We start from the raw sequence: 21,341 nt of genomic DNA, 5'->3' as shown, positions 1-21,341 counted from the left end.
TTTCTTTTAAAGAGGCACAATGTAGGATCGCATAGTTTGCCGGGTGCCCATGGCACACCTGTCCCAAAATCTACACAGTCATGAAAAAATGATGTTTAACTAAGCTTGCTGTGATGTTTTCATCACAGAATGCCAGCAGTTGGTAGAACAAATGTGGATATGTATCTGTAAGCATTTTTTATTTCGTATGAGAAGTGTTTCCCACTACACTCGACCGGGTCTCTCTGTCAAGTTACATTCGGGGTTCTCTATCAGCGGACTGTAAAAGTGGTCGCGAGAGTCATCATTCACTTACTATTGAGTCTATGAGCACCGGCTGACTCGGGACAGTTATTAATTAACCTTTTAATCCTACATAGTGCCGCTTTAAGTTATCTTGTAGTTGTGAGTGTGTATGTGCCAGGGTAAGTGCCTAATGCAACATGTTTCTCATTTTTCAGTTAGAGCAATAGAGCGGTTTTGTCCTATTCGCAATGAATGACAGTATCATCCCCAGATACAACAGATAAGTAGTAATTGCTATATTTCTACATCTAAACATACCAACTGTTTATATTCTAATAATGAATAATATTCTTTAGGTAAACTTTGCCATTGGGTATGACAATGAGCATCAAGCGCAATTTTTTATTTCACCTGACAGTGCTGTAGTACTTAAGTTGCACTTTATAGGATTGTGGTCAGAGTAGTTAGTAGAGTTGTAAATAAATAAATAAATAATAAATTGCCTAAAATTGATGACCATTGTAGTATCTTCAAAACTTTCAGTAAAGACAGATTATGTCTGCAAACAGGCAAATATGTAAATATGGTTATGAAATGTTTGCACTAGTCAGTCAGATTCATTGATGAACAGCAACATTCCTATGCATGAAAGGTAAATTACAGTATTTTATGATGTAAATGTGACAGATAATCTGACTGAGAAGCACGTTGTCGAATAGACGCAACCTCCACATCCTACATTTTTGCTAATTGTTGCCTAAATTTTGTGCATATATCATCCCAACTGTGCTGCTCAGTGATGAACTACTACTCTTTTTTGCTTGTTGCCCCTACCCCATTTCTTTTTCAGATAAAGACTTGAGGAAAATCGCCTTGTTTTCAGGACAAATTCCATTTTTTGCTTGAGGCTGGCTTGCTTGTTGACACTGGTATTGCTGCTTTTATATTGGGAAGCATCTACTTGTCTACTTGGCCCTTGAAGTGAAACTTGCCAATGTTCAGATTCTGAAGGGATATTGTTTTTGTTGCGAGACAAGTGGTCAGTGTTATGATAGGTTGGGAAACGATTAGTTGGTCTTTCAATCTGGGGGTTATACGGTAGGTTTGAATCCCACCTGACCTCTACCTACACCTTAATCCATGACTGAAGTGGGATAGGTGGACAGTGGGATATTAAATGATACACTATATAATTTCTGTGTAAGTATAAAGCATACTACACCTAATATAGTAATAATTACACGACTATACATTCATTTACATTTTTGGTGCTGTTTTCACGCAACTCTTATGGTGTAAGTAACACAGCCATACTACAACAACTGTCTGTGGTAAGCACATGGGAAAATAAGAGCATGGTGATGGTAAATGCACAAGCCAATACAGAAGAAATTGAGACTATGGCCATAACAGTGATGATTATGGCCATCTAAGTTCTTTTAACAGAATGTAATGTTTTAAACATGACAAAGCCATACACCTTTTTAAGGTGCGTTTTAGGTTAACTTTGTGAATATAGTATTTATGTGTAATGCTATTCTACTGTAGTCCTAAATGTTACCTTGCCGTCTTCATTGGCAGTGGTTGAGGACCGATGTTCTTCTGTTCCTCACCAGGGGAGGGGGAGGCGCAAGGTGCGTAAGGTGATGCAGACTATCAAATAAAATAATATGAAAATGCGCCTCATGAATTCGTATACCTGGGCTACATTTCCCAATAGCATTTGCCAATAGCCACCTAAACTCAAATACATGCCTGGTCTCTTTCGTGACTCAGACAAATACAATTCTGTGCTATTATTTGGTAGTCTATATTACGCTATGCAATTGTATATGTAATTTATCTTCATTTCACACGTTTAGTTATACTAGGCAGGCATAGAGTTCAGTAATTAGATAACATTTAGACAGGTTAGTGTCGTGTAGCTACAAATTTTAGCAATGCAGATTCTCACGAGATTTTTTGTACATGAAGCTATCAAAGTTCACAAGCCATTGTTTAGAAGAACCCTAGGAAAAATAAGCCGCTATACGTCAATGCTCATGATCGTACACCTTAAATATAAATAATAATATGATAAACGTACGATAAATACATTGCAATTCGGATGACAGCACATTTACGTCGTACTCACCCGCCATGTTGTCTTTAAATGTACACCATATCCGGGCGAATAGCCAATAAGCATCGGCGTACGTGTCTTAACCAATGATATACATTTGGGGTTATTGCCCATAGTTTGGGACTGCATCTTAACTCCTCATTGCAGTTAACAAACAATCATGTAAAATTAATTTCCGCTGCCTGAAATATGTGTGAAGTGGAAGTGAATTGTTGCGAGATGGACAGTGACCACCGCAGATCATTTTGGTTGACAATAGGGCTGGGAAAATAATCGATTAAATCGATAATCGATCGATATCATTTAAAATTCACATAATCGATTCACAGGGAACAAAATCGATTGCTCTTTTTCTTTTCGTTCTTTTTCTTTCATTTAGGTCTATGGAAAATGCCCAGTAGGTATTAGTCAATTAGGCCTAGGCCTATTATTACAAAATAGCAATCTGTTAAAGGTGCCCTATTATGCTATTTAGAATAACTTTCATTGTTAATATTTTGCTTTACTGTGGTTAGTGGAGTTAATTTCGAATGACCACTTGTTTTCATGTCCATTATTTTTTATCATTGTGTACATGTACCCTACGCCGCCTGTTTGAAACGCGTCGAAGTGCAGAATGTTAGACCGTCAACATTCTGAAATCTCGGCGCAGCATGGAGCGTTTCATGAAGCATTCTATTACTAATATTACGTCAACAGCACAGCCTGTAGCCTCTGTCTAAAGTTGAAAGCCAAATAGTTCACCCAATGTCCACAATTAATCAGAAAAGGACGCATCATAAGTCCCACGTTATGTTATTAACCCTTACTTTTGTGCGCCTTGCTGTGTCTTTCGCTGAAACCCAGTCCCTATCCAATGCGAGTCTTCCGTGCAGGCTTCAGTTTGATTTCGAAATCGCTTGGGACAATTAGTCTAGCATAAATCTGAGATAGGTTTGAAAGTGCTGGGTACAGGCTATTACGTCCGATTTGAGGTTTCATAAAATAATACGCATATTGCATATGATGCGTTATAACGCGATTGTGGTCATATTAAAAAAAACTAAAAGCCATCTTCGCTGTCTTCTTTATTTCTGATATCCTATGCTGAAGTATCTTTATTATCTTAAACATTATTAACGCAATAGTAGGGGCCTGATTAGTTAACCCGCTGTCTAGCCTTGCATACTGTAGGCCTAAAGGTTACCAGCCAAGTTTACTGCTCGCAAACAGACAAGTGTCGCGCTGGTCGTTAGGTGGGAGTCTAGATCTGCTGTTGACTGGTGGAAATTTGAAGACACAAAGAATATTCTCGGGGAAGAATCAGATCACCTTTCCTTGTTAACGGCAAGTTAACCTTTACAAAATAGGCTATCCAATAAGCTAATCATCTGCAATTGCTGCACACCGTTCAAAGGATATTTATTCAGCGAAGTTGTGGACATTTTCTTCGCTCTTGCAGCAGCCCCTGTGTGGCTGTCAAAGACGAAATCCGAAATTGAAAGAGTGCGCCCAGTAAGACAAGCGGCACGACTTGTCGGACTCAAACCTATCAATTCAACGTCTGTCAGTGATATTGTGACACCCTATTTGTGATATGAACTCCGTGTACAAATGCGTTCTGTGGTCTATTGCCCCTTAATTGCAAGTCAGACTGAATAGGCTACTGAGCGCACGTGTTGCTGTTGGCTTTTAAAAATGAGTTCTTGTTTGTTCGTTGTCTGTAGGCCTAATGCACAATGGCAATAGGCTATGCTTCATAAAAATACATTTCAGAGTATTTTCAGGTGCATGGTTTCATTTTAGTAACTGCATTTCTATTCAGTCCCCGGCAGAAATGACGCGCCCGCTGGACTGGTCTTATAATAACGCCATAGGCATAGTCTCGGTTTCGTGTTTTTTCTGTTCGCATTTATCGACAGGACAGGAGTTTTTTTTTTTAAACAATATCCGTTTCAGTATCAGTTTCATTAATGGCATGCCGTCCGACGACGCGACCATTTTTTAAACGTCATCAAGCCAATATCCACGTTGCTGTTGCAGATATGAACAATACTGGGGTGGATTTCTCAAAACCAAAGTAGCTAATGTATAAGCAACTTTGTTGTTTTCAATGCATTTTCCCATTGGCAACTACCAAAGTTGCTAACAGGCTAACAACTTTTCTTTTGAGAAATGCACCCCTGCGTTGCATTTTAATTACCGAATTGTAGCCTATGCATAGCCTATACTAACTGGCTAAGCGTTGCCAACATTGCTGGTGCAAACGGCTACTGGTCAAGCCGTGATAGACCTATTTGGATAAAATCAGCGCACGTCTTCTACTTAATGTTATGCTTCAAAAGGCAATACAATTTTCACATCTTAACAAACAACAGTTAGTCTTGTCAACAGCTTATGCAAAACGGCCCTGAAGCGAATAGAGAAAGAGAGGAGAGATTCGAGTCTTTCACCCACTTGGAAGTGTTTTGGATTCTCAGTGCGCAACTGTGTTAACACGTGTCTGTTTTCGATCTTCCTCATTCTAATGTTTCTGACCCGTTAGCCATAGGCCTACCTATGGTATTTTATCAATGTAAAATGCAGCTTAAATATCACAATCAAACAAAAAATATATAACTTAGGCCACAGGTGAGTGTAGCCTACAGCCTAGACCGATGCTGTAGCCTATTTGACAGAGCCGATTTATGAATTGGAAAAAAAAAAAAAAACCTTCCGTGATGGAATCAACTTGTGGATGGCAAAATCCTATCCTTGTATGGAACACTATTCTTGTACACTATTCTTGTACACTGAGTGGTGTATTCACAAATAGGATACATCTCATCACAATACTGTCAAATTCAGATAGGCTATGTGGCTGCGATGAACAAATGCGCATTAGGTCTACTGTCTCTGCAATTAATAAATGGTCTGTGACATCGTCAACACTCCATCCCATAAGCAGCAATGTTAGGTACAGCATGACGTAGACCCGTACAGGAAACAAAAGAATGTTGAAAACCCAACCACGCGTTCTCTGACAGTTGAGAAATAGCGTTCCTGCGGCAGAGAAATTCTCCCCCAAGAGGCCAATTTGTGAATTGCGTCTTTCACCAAGCTTTTACATACAACAGATGCTGTGTAACCCAATAAATGGGTAGTGGACATGAAAAAGCATAATAGGACCGCTTTAACACTGTCAAGCCATAGCCCTTTGACATTTTTATATAAAAATAGGCAACAGCATCTTTTGAGGGAAATCCTGGCACCAAGAAGGGAACGGATTGAATCGAATCGAATCGAATCAAATTGAATCGTGATTAATCGATTCAAAGCCCTAAGAATCGAAATCGAATCGATACAGGAACATGGCTGCGATACCCAGCCCTAGTTGACAATGTCGAATTAATTGGGTACCATCGCCAAAAATATGGAATTTGTGGCTGTGTAAGTTCACAATGCTGGTCAAACACCCCCTTCACTAAATTTAAAACCAAGCCCAGTTGCGAGATAGAAACGGTGAATAGTGATTTGAGGAATGCGGGGAAGCAAATGTCGCTTCAACCGACAGCGCCAAGAATAACCAGTGGCCCATGAGAATGATGCATAGCCTATACCATCGTAGGCAAAAAAGGCCTTACCCTTCTGTAGTTGTTTCAGTTCTGTTGGTCAAAATCATTACATTCCCTTCATTAATTAGGCTACAGTTCTATCAGCGCGTGATCACAAGCTTTCAAAGCAGGTAGATTTTGCAAATGACTGAACTGACATGAGTGTGTCTTTTTGAACGTTCTGACAGGAATATAGTCGGTCATATTGGCAAAGTGATTATTATTGTCCATTATCTAGGCTAATTATGCCATGCCCTGGCGGAGGTATGTGATCTCGGAGCACTTTTCTAGTTAGAACTACTTTGGCTCTTTTATGTGTACTGAACACGTTATCTTGACTTTTTGTGTGTATGTATGCAACATGATGCCCTACAAGGACCTTGATTGTATGTGTGTGTGTGTGTGTGTGTGTGTGTGTGTGTGTGTGTGTGTGTGTGTGTGTGTGTGTGTGTGTGGTGTGTGTGACAATATGTGTGTGTTGGGGGGGAAGGGGTGAGAGAGAGAGTGAGAGGATGTGTGTATGTGAGAGAGAGAGAGAGAGAGAGAGAGAGAGAGAGAGAGAGAGAGAGAGAGAGAGAGAGAGAGGCGATATACTTTTACTGTAATGTGCATTTATGTGTATAAGTTCTTTGTGTATGTTTGGATTTGTGTATTTATGTAAGCTGACAGACACCTTAATTTCCTTCGGGATCAATAAAAGTACTCTACTCTACTCTACTCTACTAAGTTATATCAATATCTTTTTTAAGTCTTTGTAGATAGTGGTTAGACGGGTAGATTCTATGAATTAACTTAAAAGAAATCTCTCTGACTTTATTGACCAAGCAGTATTTGTGAGGTAGCAACCATACTTTATCCCAACAAATGCCCTTCACATGACTAGACCAAAATGAAACAGAAGACGACACAGTGGTGAGTTCTTGTTGGAGAAGACGTATTGTTTTGTTTGAATCCTTCTTTGAGAAGCAGCTTCTACCAACATGAGTCTCAGTAATATCATACATAACAGGGACATATGCCTGGGCCTCAATGCCTCTAAACAAAGAGATAATGACAGCAGGAATGGCATCAAACACAACAGCAAAGTCCTTCGGCGTGACGGGAACACCATATTTAAGAAGAAAATCAGAGTATGAGAGAAGATGACCATCAGTATTGAAAAGTTGACTAACCAGTACTATATTGTTGTCAAACCAGTATTGTAAAAACAATGATCTGTTTTTAAATTGGATATGTTTATTGTTCCAAATATAAAACCTCTGTGGGCTTAAGTTGTGTTTGTAAATCATTGACCAGGCCAACAGACTTTGTTTATGGTAAGAAGCAAGTTTTACAGGAATGTTATCAATATTGTAGTTACACATTAGGACAAAGTTCAGACCCCACAAAGAAGAGAAAATGTAATTGGGGCAGCTGGCTCTCCACCCAACCGTATCTCACTCATTTCGTGAAGTATTAATTTCGTGAAGTATTAATTTTCACGCTGCCTATTCACTTGAGTTGCCCGACTGTTGCCTAGCGACCCACTAGTTTGATGCCCTTTCGGTAGCCTACTGTCACATGGTAATCAAACATTTCAAACAAGCAATTTAGGGTTAGGTCTAGGGTCAAGGTCTAGGGTCAAGGTTAGGGTTAAGGTTAAGGTTAGGGTTAGGGTTAGGTTTAGGGTTAGGGTTAGGTTTAGGTTTAGGGGACATAAGGCGTAAGTAACGAAAGGGCGTCGAATTAGTGAGTCCTGAGTGTATCAGCAGTGTTCTGTCAGCACCCTCTCCCCGCCCCTGCAGACGTTTGGATAACCATGGGCAATTCAAGTGAATAGGCAGCGTGAAAATTAATCTATTATTTTCGTGAAGACTTTACGAAAGGCGGGCAATAACGTGAATGCACCACGAAAATTAATTTTTTTTTTTTCGTGAAGACTTTAATTAAAGGCGTGAGATAGGGCTCCAGGCAGTTCAGCGTTCTCGCCGTCACTCATCAAACTTTCTCACCAACTCGGCCCTTTTCCCAATAGGTGATTCTACCATGCACTGGCGTCTGTCCGAAATCACAACACATCTGACACCATGTCGTGTCCTGTGAAATAACTCAACGTGAGTCTTGACTGTAGGACTGCCATCTTTAATCTGTCTCTCTCTCGTCCCCACTTACATATATAGCCCTCCAATAAACAGGCAACAGCTCCCCCCAACTGGCAAGGATAATATTGCAACATAAAGTGAATAAAGAATACACACTCTGGATACTCTCATCCCAAGAGGGATGAATGAAGAAATTATTCTGTCTTGCTTTTTGTAACATACAGTATGTCTGTGATGTGGGCTACATGTTTATGTCTCTCTTAGCTCTTTTTTTCTTAAAGTGAGGTTCCAAGTTGTAAATACTTTTTTGTTGGGGTTTGAAACCCTCTTTTGGGTTGTCTATTGAAGCCTGAGACACTAAGACATGGACACTGAAAGAATTTTCTATTTGCATTTTTGTTTTGTTTTGATTGCTGGAACGTGCGTAATTGTTGTAAAGTTAGAATGATGGGTATCCATTGCGTCTCCCTCTAGTGGTGCGCTTTGGGTACCTGCACTGGGCTTTTTTGGAGACACCTGCGGTGGCATTTTGGGTAACTAAGTTTATTTAAGTCACACCTACTGGGGTCAAAGGCGAAATCGCCATTTCACACTGAAGAAGGGTGTAAGCCCGAAACGTCTGTGATGTGAGGCGATTAAAAACGAAAAAAGAAATCTGATGAGTGCGGGGAGGAAGCTGCACGGAGAAAAACAGGAAGACACTCCAGCGTGTTGTGAACACAGCGAAGAAGATCATTGGAGTACCACTCCCCTCCCTGCAGGACATTTACACCGCACGCCTCACCCGGAAAGCACTGATGATCATCAAAGACACAAGCCACCCTGCACACAAACTGTTCAGCCTCCTGCCCTCTGGAAAGAGGTACAGGCGCCTCCGTTCCCGTACCACCAGGCTTGCAAGCAGCACGATGCATCAAGCAATCAAGATACTGAACACTCAACCCACTCTCCCTTCACTGTCAGCCTCTAGCCAGCCAGGCCACTGACAACGCTCCCCCCCTCATCCCCACCACCATATCTGCGACTGAACATTCCACCTGCACTACTACATCTGTGACTGAACTTTCAACCTGCACTAACTCAAAACATACACATGCACACACACACACACATACACACACACACATACACACACACACACACACACACACACACACACACACACACAAGCACACTGCACTTTCTGCACTAAACCCAAACATACACACACTGACACACAACTCATACTCACCCACATACACACACACACATACACAGGTACACAGACACACACAGACGCACACCGCACTTTCTACCTGCACTAAACACACACACACACACACACACACACACACACACGCGCACACGCACACAAAACACATACAAACACACACACACACACACATACTGCTGCTGGTGTATTTAATAAACCTTTTTTAATTATTTATTTTCTTCAAATGCTACTATTACTAACGCTATAAAGGACTTTTAGAAAAAGCACAACAAAATACCTCCTCTTAATGTATGGTCTCTACAAGTCTTCTGTTGTCCAGTCTTGCACTTTAAATGTCTGTATGAGCAATGTCTACGTCCATACTGTCTATGTCCATGTATGAGTACTGTCTATGTCTATACTGTCTATGTCCTTACCTAGATTAGTCTATGTCTGCATGGGAGAGCAAGAAACGCAATTTCAAATTCTTTGTATGACCAGTGCATGTAAAGAAATTGACAATAAACTTGACTTGACTTGACTTGACTTTATTCACTTTCTTTTGAGATTTGAGTTCATTCATAGACGAAGTTAAACACCCAGTGTAAAATATAAGAAGACAAGGTGTTGAGCGCGCTTCTTGATCTTTCTAAGGATAATATTGCAACATAGGCTAAACACAACACCACAGTTACCACCATCATATGATCCATATTTTAGAATAGGCCCTACTTAACGCTTTCTGATCTAGGTTGTCTTGGGAACGTGATTTTGTGCAGCAGCTGAAACAACAACAGCAACAGTCCCGGATATGAAATGAACGCGCGTGTAGGCTACTGTACAGACGGCAATTGGGAGGGAAAGTGGAAAACAGCGATCCTAGCGGTTACGTTCCAAACACCAGGGTGATCCTATTGAAACTCCCATAGACAAGTTTTTAAAAAAATCCCACAAAGATATGACTTGGAACTATAACACCAGACACATTTTTCAGCGTACACAATAGCATGAACTACTACCTGTGAAAATCTTAAGTAATTTTTTGCCCTTTTAAGAAAAATAGAAATTGTGCCAATCTGGTCGGAAACGGACTACAGCTCCCAGCATGCTGTGCTTCGCGCCTCGTTGACAACACAGAGAAACAAATGAACGCGAACGAACGCAAGTTCTTCGCATATCTTCACATTCTTGTAATCCTATGAGTTCCACATTGTCTTCTTATTACACATATATACACGCGATCATTTTGGTATGGTTTTAAATTCTCTAGTAGATATGATGGCTTCTGTGGTGACGAGTAACCACCTCTCTGGCTCATGTTTGGCTATGCTAATTTGGCTATGCTAATTACATGGAGTAAACAAGCCACACATGCCAGTCAGTGTAGTTCTGTATTAGCTTTTTAAAGAATATTAAAATCAGCTCAGATCAGTGAAAAAACGAACATTTTACCACCTGATTCGATAAAACGGGCCAACATACCCATAATATGACTGCCACTACTTCTACTTCGTCGTCAGGGCCGAGATGTAATTTTTCAAAGAAAAAAAACATTCATTTGTTGGAGGGGGTTGGAACGTTGCCAGCAGGGGGCGATGAGATTACTTTCCCTCCCTATGCAACGCGCGGTTACGCAAGAAAGAAAAGAAATGAGAAGTGAGCAGAGGATTAAGACACATATTCTAAACAAGACGTTTGCAATGGATACTGTAGAGACACACAGACAAACATATTGGGTAACTTATAGCAACTTACAGATCTTCGTATCGACGCTCTCGGCTTTCATGAACGCGGAAATGTTGAGTACCCTAAAGTTTTATTACCCTAAGGGTTTTACCGTTACAGAAGTGACAAAAGCACCAGACTTTGCATGGTGTTTCTTTAGGGTAGTAATTCTAGCCTTGGAGCCATCTGAAGAAAACTTTCTAACATGTTATATGAGTGAGTCTGTGCGTACATGCTTGACAGCAAATGTGATATTGTGAACAATCTGAGTAGATTCATAGTTGGCCTGAATTAGAATGAGTATTTCCCACACTAAAACTACGGTGAGAATAGATTGCTGCTAATGCTCACTCAGCAGCATACTGAATGGGGAGGTGTCAGTGCAACAATGTGTCCAAGGTAGTAGCTTCTCCATTCACTAATTTCCAAAACATAGATATTTTTATTTGCATGAGATAGAGTAAGGGACAAGAGTCCAGTGACGTGCGGTGAGCTTTATAGCTGGTGAGGCACTGACTTTTCCAATATCAGATTTTCAAATCAATATTTGCCCAAATACCTATAAGTTTCATATGTCATAGCTTTCTTAACATAAGGTAGGCCTACATATTAAAACATACTGCATTTAGAGAAAATGCTATTAGATATCTCTCTCTCACTCAAACACACACACACACACACACACACACACACACACACACACACACACACACACATACACACACACACAGTTCCCAGCCATGAATGCCATTACACACGGTGTACAACGGTGGGGCAGTGCCATTTAACAAGTTCGAGTCAAGTTCACCATATAACTGGCGGCAGAGTCACGTTTAGTTCTACCTACCTACTGCACAGGCTGCGCTACTACTAGGCCTACTCCTCCTCCCTACACCAATATGTCTGTAAGCAAGATTGTTTAGTGCAAGGTGGACACCACATTCAGATCAGACGCGATATGTGTCCAGGATTATACTGTATTTTTATAGGCCGTCAAGATACAAGGCAATTCTCAGTGTTTTCTGGTCTTTGAAAGAGGGGACGCTGATAACCCCAAGCCACACGAGCATTTTGGACAAAAACGCTCTTATGGTGAATTTTGAGGTCTGCTTCTCAGCGTTCCTTTCACTCCACCACTCGAAAATACAGACCCGATGCTTGCATTGTAATAGGCTACCGCTTACACAGCAACAATTCACATTATGCATTCAACAACAGAATATCACCCCACCGGGATGATCATTCGTGTAGCCTGTGAAATAGATAATGAAGCCAGACGTGGCCGTGATCATGGACGGCTACCACCTCCGGTAAAAAAGACTAGAGTAGACAGAAAATAGGCACGACATGGTGCGTCATTTGAGGACACTCCTCCTGAGAACCGTCAACTATCCCACTCATCCTCACTAAACCACTGATACCAATAGCGGACCCAAACTCAACCTAATTAGGCTAAACGATAGACAATGACGCTGAAATATTCCACAGTCGTTCATCTCGAGGATGGACATTTCAAAGAATGTCAGACGAGCCGAACCTCAAAGCGTGTATTATAATACAGCGTTTGATTATTATCATTTTAAACTGCGTCGTTAGGATAGCAAGCAACGTTATCACTTGGGCATGCTGGGACTGGCAAAGTGAACACACAGCCGCAAACCAAACCAAAATTCAGGAACCCACAACCCCTAGTTCGTTCTGTTGCCAAAATCACTCGTGATAAATTATTCTTTGAGACATGTAGCCATTGCTATGTCATTCAAAACATTCTCACTATTTGCAGGTGTAACGGAGGCTAACTAGCACAGAGTTGGCGTGGAACGTTGGTAAAACCTCCCTCCGATAGCCTCATACAGTCTCGTGCCGTTGGGCCGAGAGACTAGTCTCTTGGCCCAGCGGTATCGTACTGTGTCTCCCATTGCCGAACCGTTGTAGTTGACTAGGTCGCACGTTCGATCCCCGAGGGGGGTGAACAGGTGCAAGATGACCTCCGTCACAGTGGTGCCGCTGACCCGGGATGGGAGTGAGGTTTAAGGGGGAGAGTGTAACGGAGGCTAACTAGCACAGAGTTGGCGTGGAACGTTGGTAAAACCTCCCTCCGATAGCCTCATACAGTCTCGTGCCGTTGGGCCGAGAGACTAGTCTCTTGGCCCAGCGGTATCGTACTGTGTCTCCCATTCCGAACCGTTGTAGTTGAAAAGGTCGCACCTTCGATCCCCGAGGGAGGTGAACAGGTGCAAGATGACCTCCGTCACACAGGTTAAGCTTACGCCTGAAATGCATATGTAAACCATTACTGTAAAACAAATGCAACCGATCTATTTTTCTATTACAACTCTTCCTTCATCTTGACAAAATCAAATAAGACTTAGACCCAAGTCAACGCTACGGCGGGCAAATGTAATAATCAAATGTCCTTACCTTGAAATGCTGTCTTGATTACAGGGCTTCTAGCAATAATATTCTCACGGTTTGACATATCCAACCCAGCTAGCAAACTGCTAACATTGTTTTGCTTGTTGTCTCCCATTCCACATAGCCAGTCTTTTCGGTTGTACCACTCACTGTGAAATGATCAAATAATCTTCTGTCCAATCTCCTGAATCAATTTCCTCAGCTCTGGTGTCGGTCGTCCATTCTTTATCACGTCTTGTTTCCCTTGGAAATCCAACTTTGAGAATGATCTTAGTTTCGTTATGAAATCCACCATGGTCAAAGTGAACAAGCTAGCCAACACTAATGACACCGACTATTTTGAACTTCAGATTCGCTATGACGTAACTGCCAGCAAGACTCTCAATGCCAGAACGAGGGTGAGGCCAAGCTGCAGCTCGCCGCACTACTGTATCTTTCAGTGGAAAGCGTTCAGAGTAAAGAAATGATAATCACACGTAGAAAATAGTAAAACATTATCAGGAAAATGAGCTCACACCATACATATTTCTATTAAGTGTATAAAACGTTTAATACAATTTACCAGGTTGCATACACAGAACGAGCAAAATGGCGCATGCGCTCAAGCTTGTTAAGGAGGGATTGCGCAATCCTGGGTGAGGCAAGTTCGGAGCTGCCCCAAAGTCAGCATATTCGGAGCAATTTGACATGAAATGGGCAAATATTACGATTTTGGCCACTAAAATGATTGAAACTGTTTAAATACTGCACAAATGGTAGTTATGGCGCAGATGCTCGAAAACAATAATTGTTATTGTTACTATTATTCACATTTACTGCATCTCATCATTCTCATGACTGGTGAGGCACTGCCTCCCCTGCCGTATTGGAGTGCACGTGCCTGGTGCGCACGTGCCTGGACAAGACCTCTCCATGCGTGTGAATAACCCATCATCAAATCCTACATATTCACGGGTAATATTGTGCATATAGTGAGTGCATTTAAGTCATCTTTAAGAATGGCATTATAGATTACTCAATATATATATTCAGTTGAAATGAAATAAAGAAAATGATTTCCATATAGGTGTTCAGTAAGTAGACAGAAGTAAATGGATATCTTTTTTCAGAATTTGCAAACAAGTCCTCATCTAGTAGCCTACTTGTGTTGTATTACCGTTACCTCAGTGATCATTGAGTATCTCAATTGCTACGTCAAAACGGACAGCTCAATTACAACATGAACTGTAGGTCTTTGCCACCCTTACCTATAGGAGAAATATCAATATAAAGCAACAATTCCCATATGGCATATACTATAAAGGTGAACCATTACTCATTTTCTTGATATGCAAGGCACACACATAGTCCAGGAGGAAGGATGGCCAACCATGCACCCCCCACCCCCCAACAAAATGCCACAGGACCTTTTTAACCTTCAAGATTCATAGTGGTAACAGTAACATAACTCATTCCCACCACACCTTTTTGCATCATATTGTACTTGACCTCAGAATGCTCTACATGTTTCAGTCCTATGTAGTTGTACAATAGTACAGTAGCATACAGTACAGTGCAGCACAGTACAGTACAGTAGAGTACAGTATGTTGCAGTAGAGTACAATACAGTTCAGTATAGTACAGTACAGTAGAGTACAGTATAGTAAAGTACAGTATAGTGCAGTGCAGTACAGTAGAATACAGTACAGTAGAGTAGAGTACAGTATAGTAGAATACAGTACAGTGCAGTAGAGTAGAGTACAGTATAGTACAGTACAGTAGAGTACAGTACAGTACACTAGAGTAGAGTACAGTATAGTACAGTATAGTAGAGTGCAGCAGAGTACATTGCAGTAGAGTAGAGTATATTACAGTTCATTACACTACAGTACAGTCTTGATGACCACATAGCCTTCACCATCTCCATATTCTGTTTTGACACTCTCTCCAGCCTCATTATCTCCTTGGTAGTCATCCTTATGAACTATGAATGCTTTATTTTTGTTTTGTAGTAAGATAAGGTCCCCCCAAAACCTTTTAAATGGTGTGGTGAGGGATGCAAATTATTGATTTGTGTCATCACAATATGTTACAAAACAAGTAACATAAGGGGACAGACACAAAACGAAAGCTCAAAAAGGTTTTAATTACGAAAGTCTAGGGGTTTGTACAAATAACGCACTGGAGCATCAAAGCTCAAAATCCAAAAGAAAAGACAAAAAAAGCTTCAATGTCACAGGACGGAACAGGACGGCAATAGCGTCGGCAAAAAAAACGGGTCAGGAATGAAGTCTCCTCAGCAGGCATGCGGCAGTCCTTTTGAATGGCTGCCGCAGGTGTACCCACTTAGTGGATCAGGTGTGGCGCATCCGGTTAATGGGGATGACCACCAATCACATCTCCCTGCTATTTACAACAGACAAACATTAGAGGGAGCCGAAAGAAACACAAATGGAACAGAAGAGACAGATATAACAACAATTAATTGATAAACGATTAATTGATACTATTGTATGATGTTTGTATACGTAGCTCTTTTGAATTTGTTCACTGTATGTACATGCAGGCTACGGCTGTTTAGCATGAAACACCTAATTCATCCATCTACGGTAAATGTCAAAACTGCCTCTTGACCAGGGTCCTGAAAAGGTTTTCTCTAACTCAACCCTGAAATATACATATTTTACCCACAGAAAAATAATTTTGAGTCTGGTTTTACCATGCAAAGCTGATTTCGTGTGTATGCAAATTAGTGCATAATTGATGATTCATGCCCTCATTCGCATATCTTAATATCAAAATACAAAAAACATCCAATACATTTTTTTCTTCTCTTATCACCAGTAATGAACTGAGAAAGTTTCAAGGTGATATCTGTGATTTACATTTTTTTGCCTATTCACCTATAGTAGTCTTACTTAAACAATATATTTATGCTAATTATGCAAATTGCCCAAAATCCCCTTCATTTGACCTATAGATGACATTTCTGCAATAAAACTTTAGGGTACTCAGCATTTCTGGGTTCAGTATAGGGGCCTATGGGGATCACGACTGGACTATAGTAGTTGAAGTAGCTTTCGTGGTGGGTAACACACCAAACCGCTTCTTCCTTCCTGTTGTGGTCTCAAACAAACTCCAGCCCAGCCCAGCCCACACGTCCTGGGGGATATTCCGATTTCACGCGGCAGTTTTTGGGAAAAGCTGTCACACGGCCGTTCTGAAATTCTTCGCGCAAAATGTATGCCCTGGCTATTCATCAGACAGATAACGGTAGCCTTTTATCATACAACTGTAAACTGCATGGTGAAACATGGTAGGGAGATGACTTAGTGCCCTTATCTGGAGGTGCACGTAATAAACATTGTATGGCTTTGTCTTTATAAGTGAAATTCGGTTATGACAAAGACAGGCCAAACAATGTCAACTTTTCATGGTCATAAAATGTTTATGACATTGGCATTATGTTTATGACTCGTTCATGACACTATTATGACACTGTTATGTCATACGTATGACGCCGGCGTCAAGTAAAGTGTTACTGGTTATTTTCTGAAGAGTAGCCTAAATGAATAAAGAATCACTCATCAGATTTCTTTCTTTCTTTCTTTTTTAATCACCTCACAGTTTCGAGCTGGCACCTTTCTTCAGTGTGAAATGGCGATTTCGCCTTTGACCCCAGTAATAGTGACTTAAATAATCCATTCTTGTTCACACAAAATGAGTCAAAAATGTTATCTTCCTAACGCTGGATGAATAATTAAAAACTGTTCAAAAGATCCAGTTTTAACGGCTCTTTGGAAGGAAAGAGCCACTATGATCCAGATACCGCCAAAGAGCCAGAAATCCCATCTCTAGTGGATGGCACCTGGTAGCATTTCAGTTGTTAAAGGGACACTGTGCAGGAAATGGTCAAAAAAGGTACTGCAACTATTGCCAAATTTGATCTTTTCATGAAAGGTTACAGAGTAATAAACTATATTTTCTAGCATGGCCCAAGTTCATGCATTTTTGCAGGTAAAATGTCTATTTATGGACATTCAAAATGGCGGACCATGGAGAAGATCCCCCTTTTAATGTATGAAATGTGTAATTTTCCCAGTCATAATGAATACTTTGTGGTGGTAGTAAGTATTCATGAAAAAGGTTACCTTAGTGAAAGGGTAGCATGAGTTCTGGAAATAAACTAAAATCTTGCACAGTGTACCTTTAAATTACAAATAAAATATATTCTCAATCTCTTCTCTTCTCTTCTATTCTATTCTATTCTATTTGTTACGCCCACAGACTTCTACTATAACTAGACTGCGGACGTTCGATGTATTGTGAAGCAACGGCTGGGGGCGGGACATGGGACGATTTTTGGGCGGAAGAAGGAAGTAGAGCGCCTTTTCCCATTATTCTCAATGGCGTGCTTGAAGCCATATAGTTCCTAGGCAATTCTTGCCGAGTCGGCCCTGTTTCGTTAAAACGGTAGTTTCCCCTCCCTGCCAAACAACCCAGATATTTTTTTCAGGCTGACCCTGTATTTAAGAGAGCTATTAAAATAGTTTAAATGACCAATGAGCATGGCTATTTGGGTTGATTGGCAGTTGCCATTCTTTAGAATTATTGTTTTGATTGACAGGCAGGCCGTTGTCAAGGAGAAGGGCGAGTCTCGCGGCGTCTCCAGGGGAAGCCCCCTCCCTGCTGCATTACTTTCAACAGCTTCATCACTGCGATGGGTTATTTAATTTTGGTACACTTTCCCCACAAATATGCTTTGTTGTACTTTTGGATGTACTTCTCCGTATTCTGTAAGGACCTCTGCGGTTTTGGTAAGTAAAATAAAAGCATGTATACGTGGCTGAGCTTTGTTTAACAAACACGTACGACAATGCTAGCTTGTTATTAGCCAAAGGCAGCATGCTGATCTTTCAGTGTTTGATGATCTGTCGGTTTGTCAAGTAACTTAATTGTAATCTGAATGCCTTTGCTTTTGAAAGCAAAATGTGTCTGTTTGACGTGCATCAGGTATATGGATTCCCTCCTTCCGTACCGTAACCAAGTACATATTCATTCACGATGGTGTAAACATTTCACTACCATTCTGGCACACAAGTGGCCACATCGGAAAAGCAACCTAGTCTAGCTGTGTTCCTCCGTGAAAAACTGTTAAATATTGTTTGTTTCTGTGTTGTCAAATTGCCAAGTTGCTAGTTGGTGATGAAATGATGGTCATTGGTACGTTCGTTTTCAGTATGCAAATTGCGTCATTAATGTTGACTGTACTGAGTGACGAGTGCATAGTGTAATGCAAACTGTCATTAATGTTGACGATTGCAGGCCTACTGACGAGTGCATTGTGTAGTAAACATCCTTTCCCCATCCTCATGTGACATGGTTTCATTCTGTAGGCAAAACAACAAACCACACTTCACCTGGAAAACAGAGCCAGGACTCACTGTCAGGTAGGCCTAAGTTTCAAATCCCTAAAGTATGCTCTTGAGTTAAGACCAGAGACCTTCCAATATAAAGCTAACACCATCATCTGCTTACTCTGCATGTGTTTATATATTAGTAATAACATAGTAATGAAATATATGTTGTTCTCATCACCCTTCGTTTGTCATCATTTTCTTTACAGATGTCTGAAAATGTACAGTACACGCCAGCAGGTCTCACCATAGTCAACATCATTAAGGATTTGGCTCTCTGACCTGAGAAGAGGCCCCATAAACACACCTGACAAGGACCAGCCACTGTTGCCAGTGCACAACTGAGGACCTGACCAGTTATACTATAGAAGTCAGTGGTTACGCCCCAACACTGAAATGGCCCTACGAGGCTAACACAGAACCAAACTTAACCTTTTTAAAGATATAGACAAACACCTTCTTAAAAGTAGAGCCCAACCAGTGGGATTTATTTAACAATCACAGACATTAAACATAGATCACAAATGTCCATATCATCAAGACGGCTGGAGAGGCAACAGCCATTGTCTCAGTAAGAGAGCCTCTGATGAGCAGCAGGATTCCTCTGGTCTTTATAGCGCCTCGATTGCAGATTCAGGTGTCCCTCATTAGGCCACTCCCCACGATTGTGTCAGCTGATTGGAGGAAGTGGCAACAAGGGAAAACGAGACATGCATGCAGCCGTAACATATTCTATTCTATTCTATTCTTTTTGGACCTTGATCATAGGTAGGCCTTGTTGCTTGTTGTTGTTTCTGCCAGGTTCACTACAGTTAAGCCTATATCATGTTATACAGAACAAGGTGGAGCTGGGGGGGCGGGGGGTGTAGCCTATACCATGTTATACAGGACAAGGTGGAGCTGGGGGGGCGGGGGGTGTAGCCTATACCATGTTATACAGGACAAGGTGGAGCTGGGGGGGTTGGTGGGTAGCCTATACCATGTTATACAGGACAAGGTGGAGCTGGGGGGGTGGTGTGCTGTAAAGAAGCATAATAACAAAGGGTAGTAGCCTATACCATGTTATACAGGACAAGGTGGAGCTGGGGGGGTGGTGTGCTGTAAAGAAGCAAGCAGCTGGAGTTGAGGAAAAAAAAAACATTTGAAAAGCAACACATTTTTTCTAGATTTAGTTGGGGATGTTATTGACCTTGCTGTTGTCATTGGAAGGGTGGATCCTGTATTTGGATCTTAAGGGTGTGTGTGTGTGTGTGTGTGTGTGTGTGTGTGTGTGTGTGTGTGTGTGTGTGTGTGTGTGTGTGTGTGTGTGTGTGTGTGTGTGTGTGTGTGTGTGTGTGTCAGGGCTTGGCATTAACTTTTTCGCTTGCAGGCCACTGTGGCTAATGGTTTTCCTGAGACACTAGCCATCCACCTATTCTACTAGCCACAAATTTGTTTTTTTTAATCATGACGCTGTATATCTAACCTCAGAAGATGAGGTGCTCAAAGCAAGAAGATGAGTGCATGGGTTTCTACATGGAAATAAAACAAACAAATAGAAACTGACTAACTGAGCCTTTTCTTGAACTTAAATGCAAACAATTGATACACAAGGGGCAAAGTGTAGAATATACGCTATTCTGATATGGCATACCATAGAATAAGCTACCTGCCAAATTGGCTAGTCACACTGAGATTGCCACCAGCCCCAGCCAAGTTTTACCAGCATTTGGCCGGTTGGCAGGTGCCAGTATCAAGCCCTGGTGTGTGTGTGTGTGTGTGTGTGTGTGTGTGTGTGTGTGTGTGTGTGTGTGTGTGTGTGTGTGTGTGTGTGTGTGTGTGTGTGTGTGTGTTGAATTAAATGTGTGAGGGAATGCATATAAATGATTTTAAAAAATGAACATGAAACTCTCTTTTCCTCTGCTGACTCTTGCAGGTTTACCTGAACATTTCCAAACAGGACAACAGCAGCTCCCTGTACCAAAACCTCCCAGATGAGATGGCAGAGCATCATCAGTTCTCCGTCCCAAAGCTGGAGGAGTCTGCTGGTAGTGAAACACCCAGTGAGGAGACGCCACATGAGAGACACACAGAGGAGGCAACACACACACACACACATGACCAGGACATATGATGACGCAACGGTTTGGAAACACACGTGTCTGTGTTCATCAGAGGGGTTCACTAAGAAGCTGGTTCAGGAGTAAAGCAGGGCAACTCCTGCCAATTTCAATGTGCTGCTGTATTGCTCACGCTACCCTTGACTTGTCAACTTTTGTTTACATTTTTTAAAAAATGAGCATAGGCCTACTCCAAATATTTTCCCAAAAGGTATCACTGTTTGCTAGCTGTCTGCTGATGTTGCATAACCTTTTGGATGTTTTTGGGAATAAATAAAAATGTTTTTTTTTAAATGTAAACAAAAGTTGCCCCCATTAGAATAGCTCATATCTCGGAAAGGGCTGAGCCAAAAAATGCGGCGTCACCGGGTACTGACAAGTCAAGGGTAGCGTGAGCAATACAACAGCACATTGAAATTGGCAGGAGTTGCCCTTTAAGAGGCAAATAATCTAATACAGGGGTGGACATCTAATAGAAGACCCTGGAGTCCCTAGTTCTCCTGAAACAGGTTCT

General features: G+C 41.3%; 1 protein-coding gene and 1 long non-coding RNA gene across 2 annotated transcripts in view; both read left to right on the top strand.

Annotated features, from left to right (window-relative positions):
* flt3 (fms related receptor tyrosine kinase 3) overlaps nucleotides 1-21,171 on the top strand; it is an 85,085-nt gene extending 63,914 nt beyond the window's left edge. The window contains 1 exon segment of the mRNA XM_063207504.1: nucleotides 20,644-21,171. Within this exon segment, the coding sequence (XP_063063574.1) occupies nucleotides 20,644-20,841 (198 nt within the window). The 3' untranslated portion in view covers nucleotides 20,842-21,171.
* On the top strand, nucleotides 17,861-19,076 carry LOC134454921 (uncharacterized). Its single transcript, XR_010035927.1, has 3 exons — nucleotides 17,861-18,128; nucleotides 18,708-18,761; nucleotides 18,938-19,076. It is a non-coding gene; the product is annotated as an uncharacterized LOC134454921 (long non-coding RNA).
* Nucleotides 21,172-21,341: the final 170 nt, after the last annotated feature.

Source organism: Engraulis encrasicolus, chromosome 9 (genome assembly GCF_034702125.1).
Source record: "Engraulis encrasicolus isolate BLACKSEA-1 chromosome 9, IST_EnEncr_1.0, whole genome shotgun sequence".
Lineage (NCBI taxonomy): Eukaryota > Metazoa > Chordata > Actinopteri > Clupeiformes > Engraulidae > Engraulis > Engraulis encrasicolus.
This window is presented reverse-complemented; position numbering and strand designations above follow the sequence as displayed.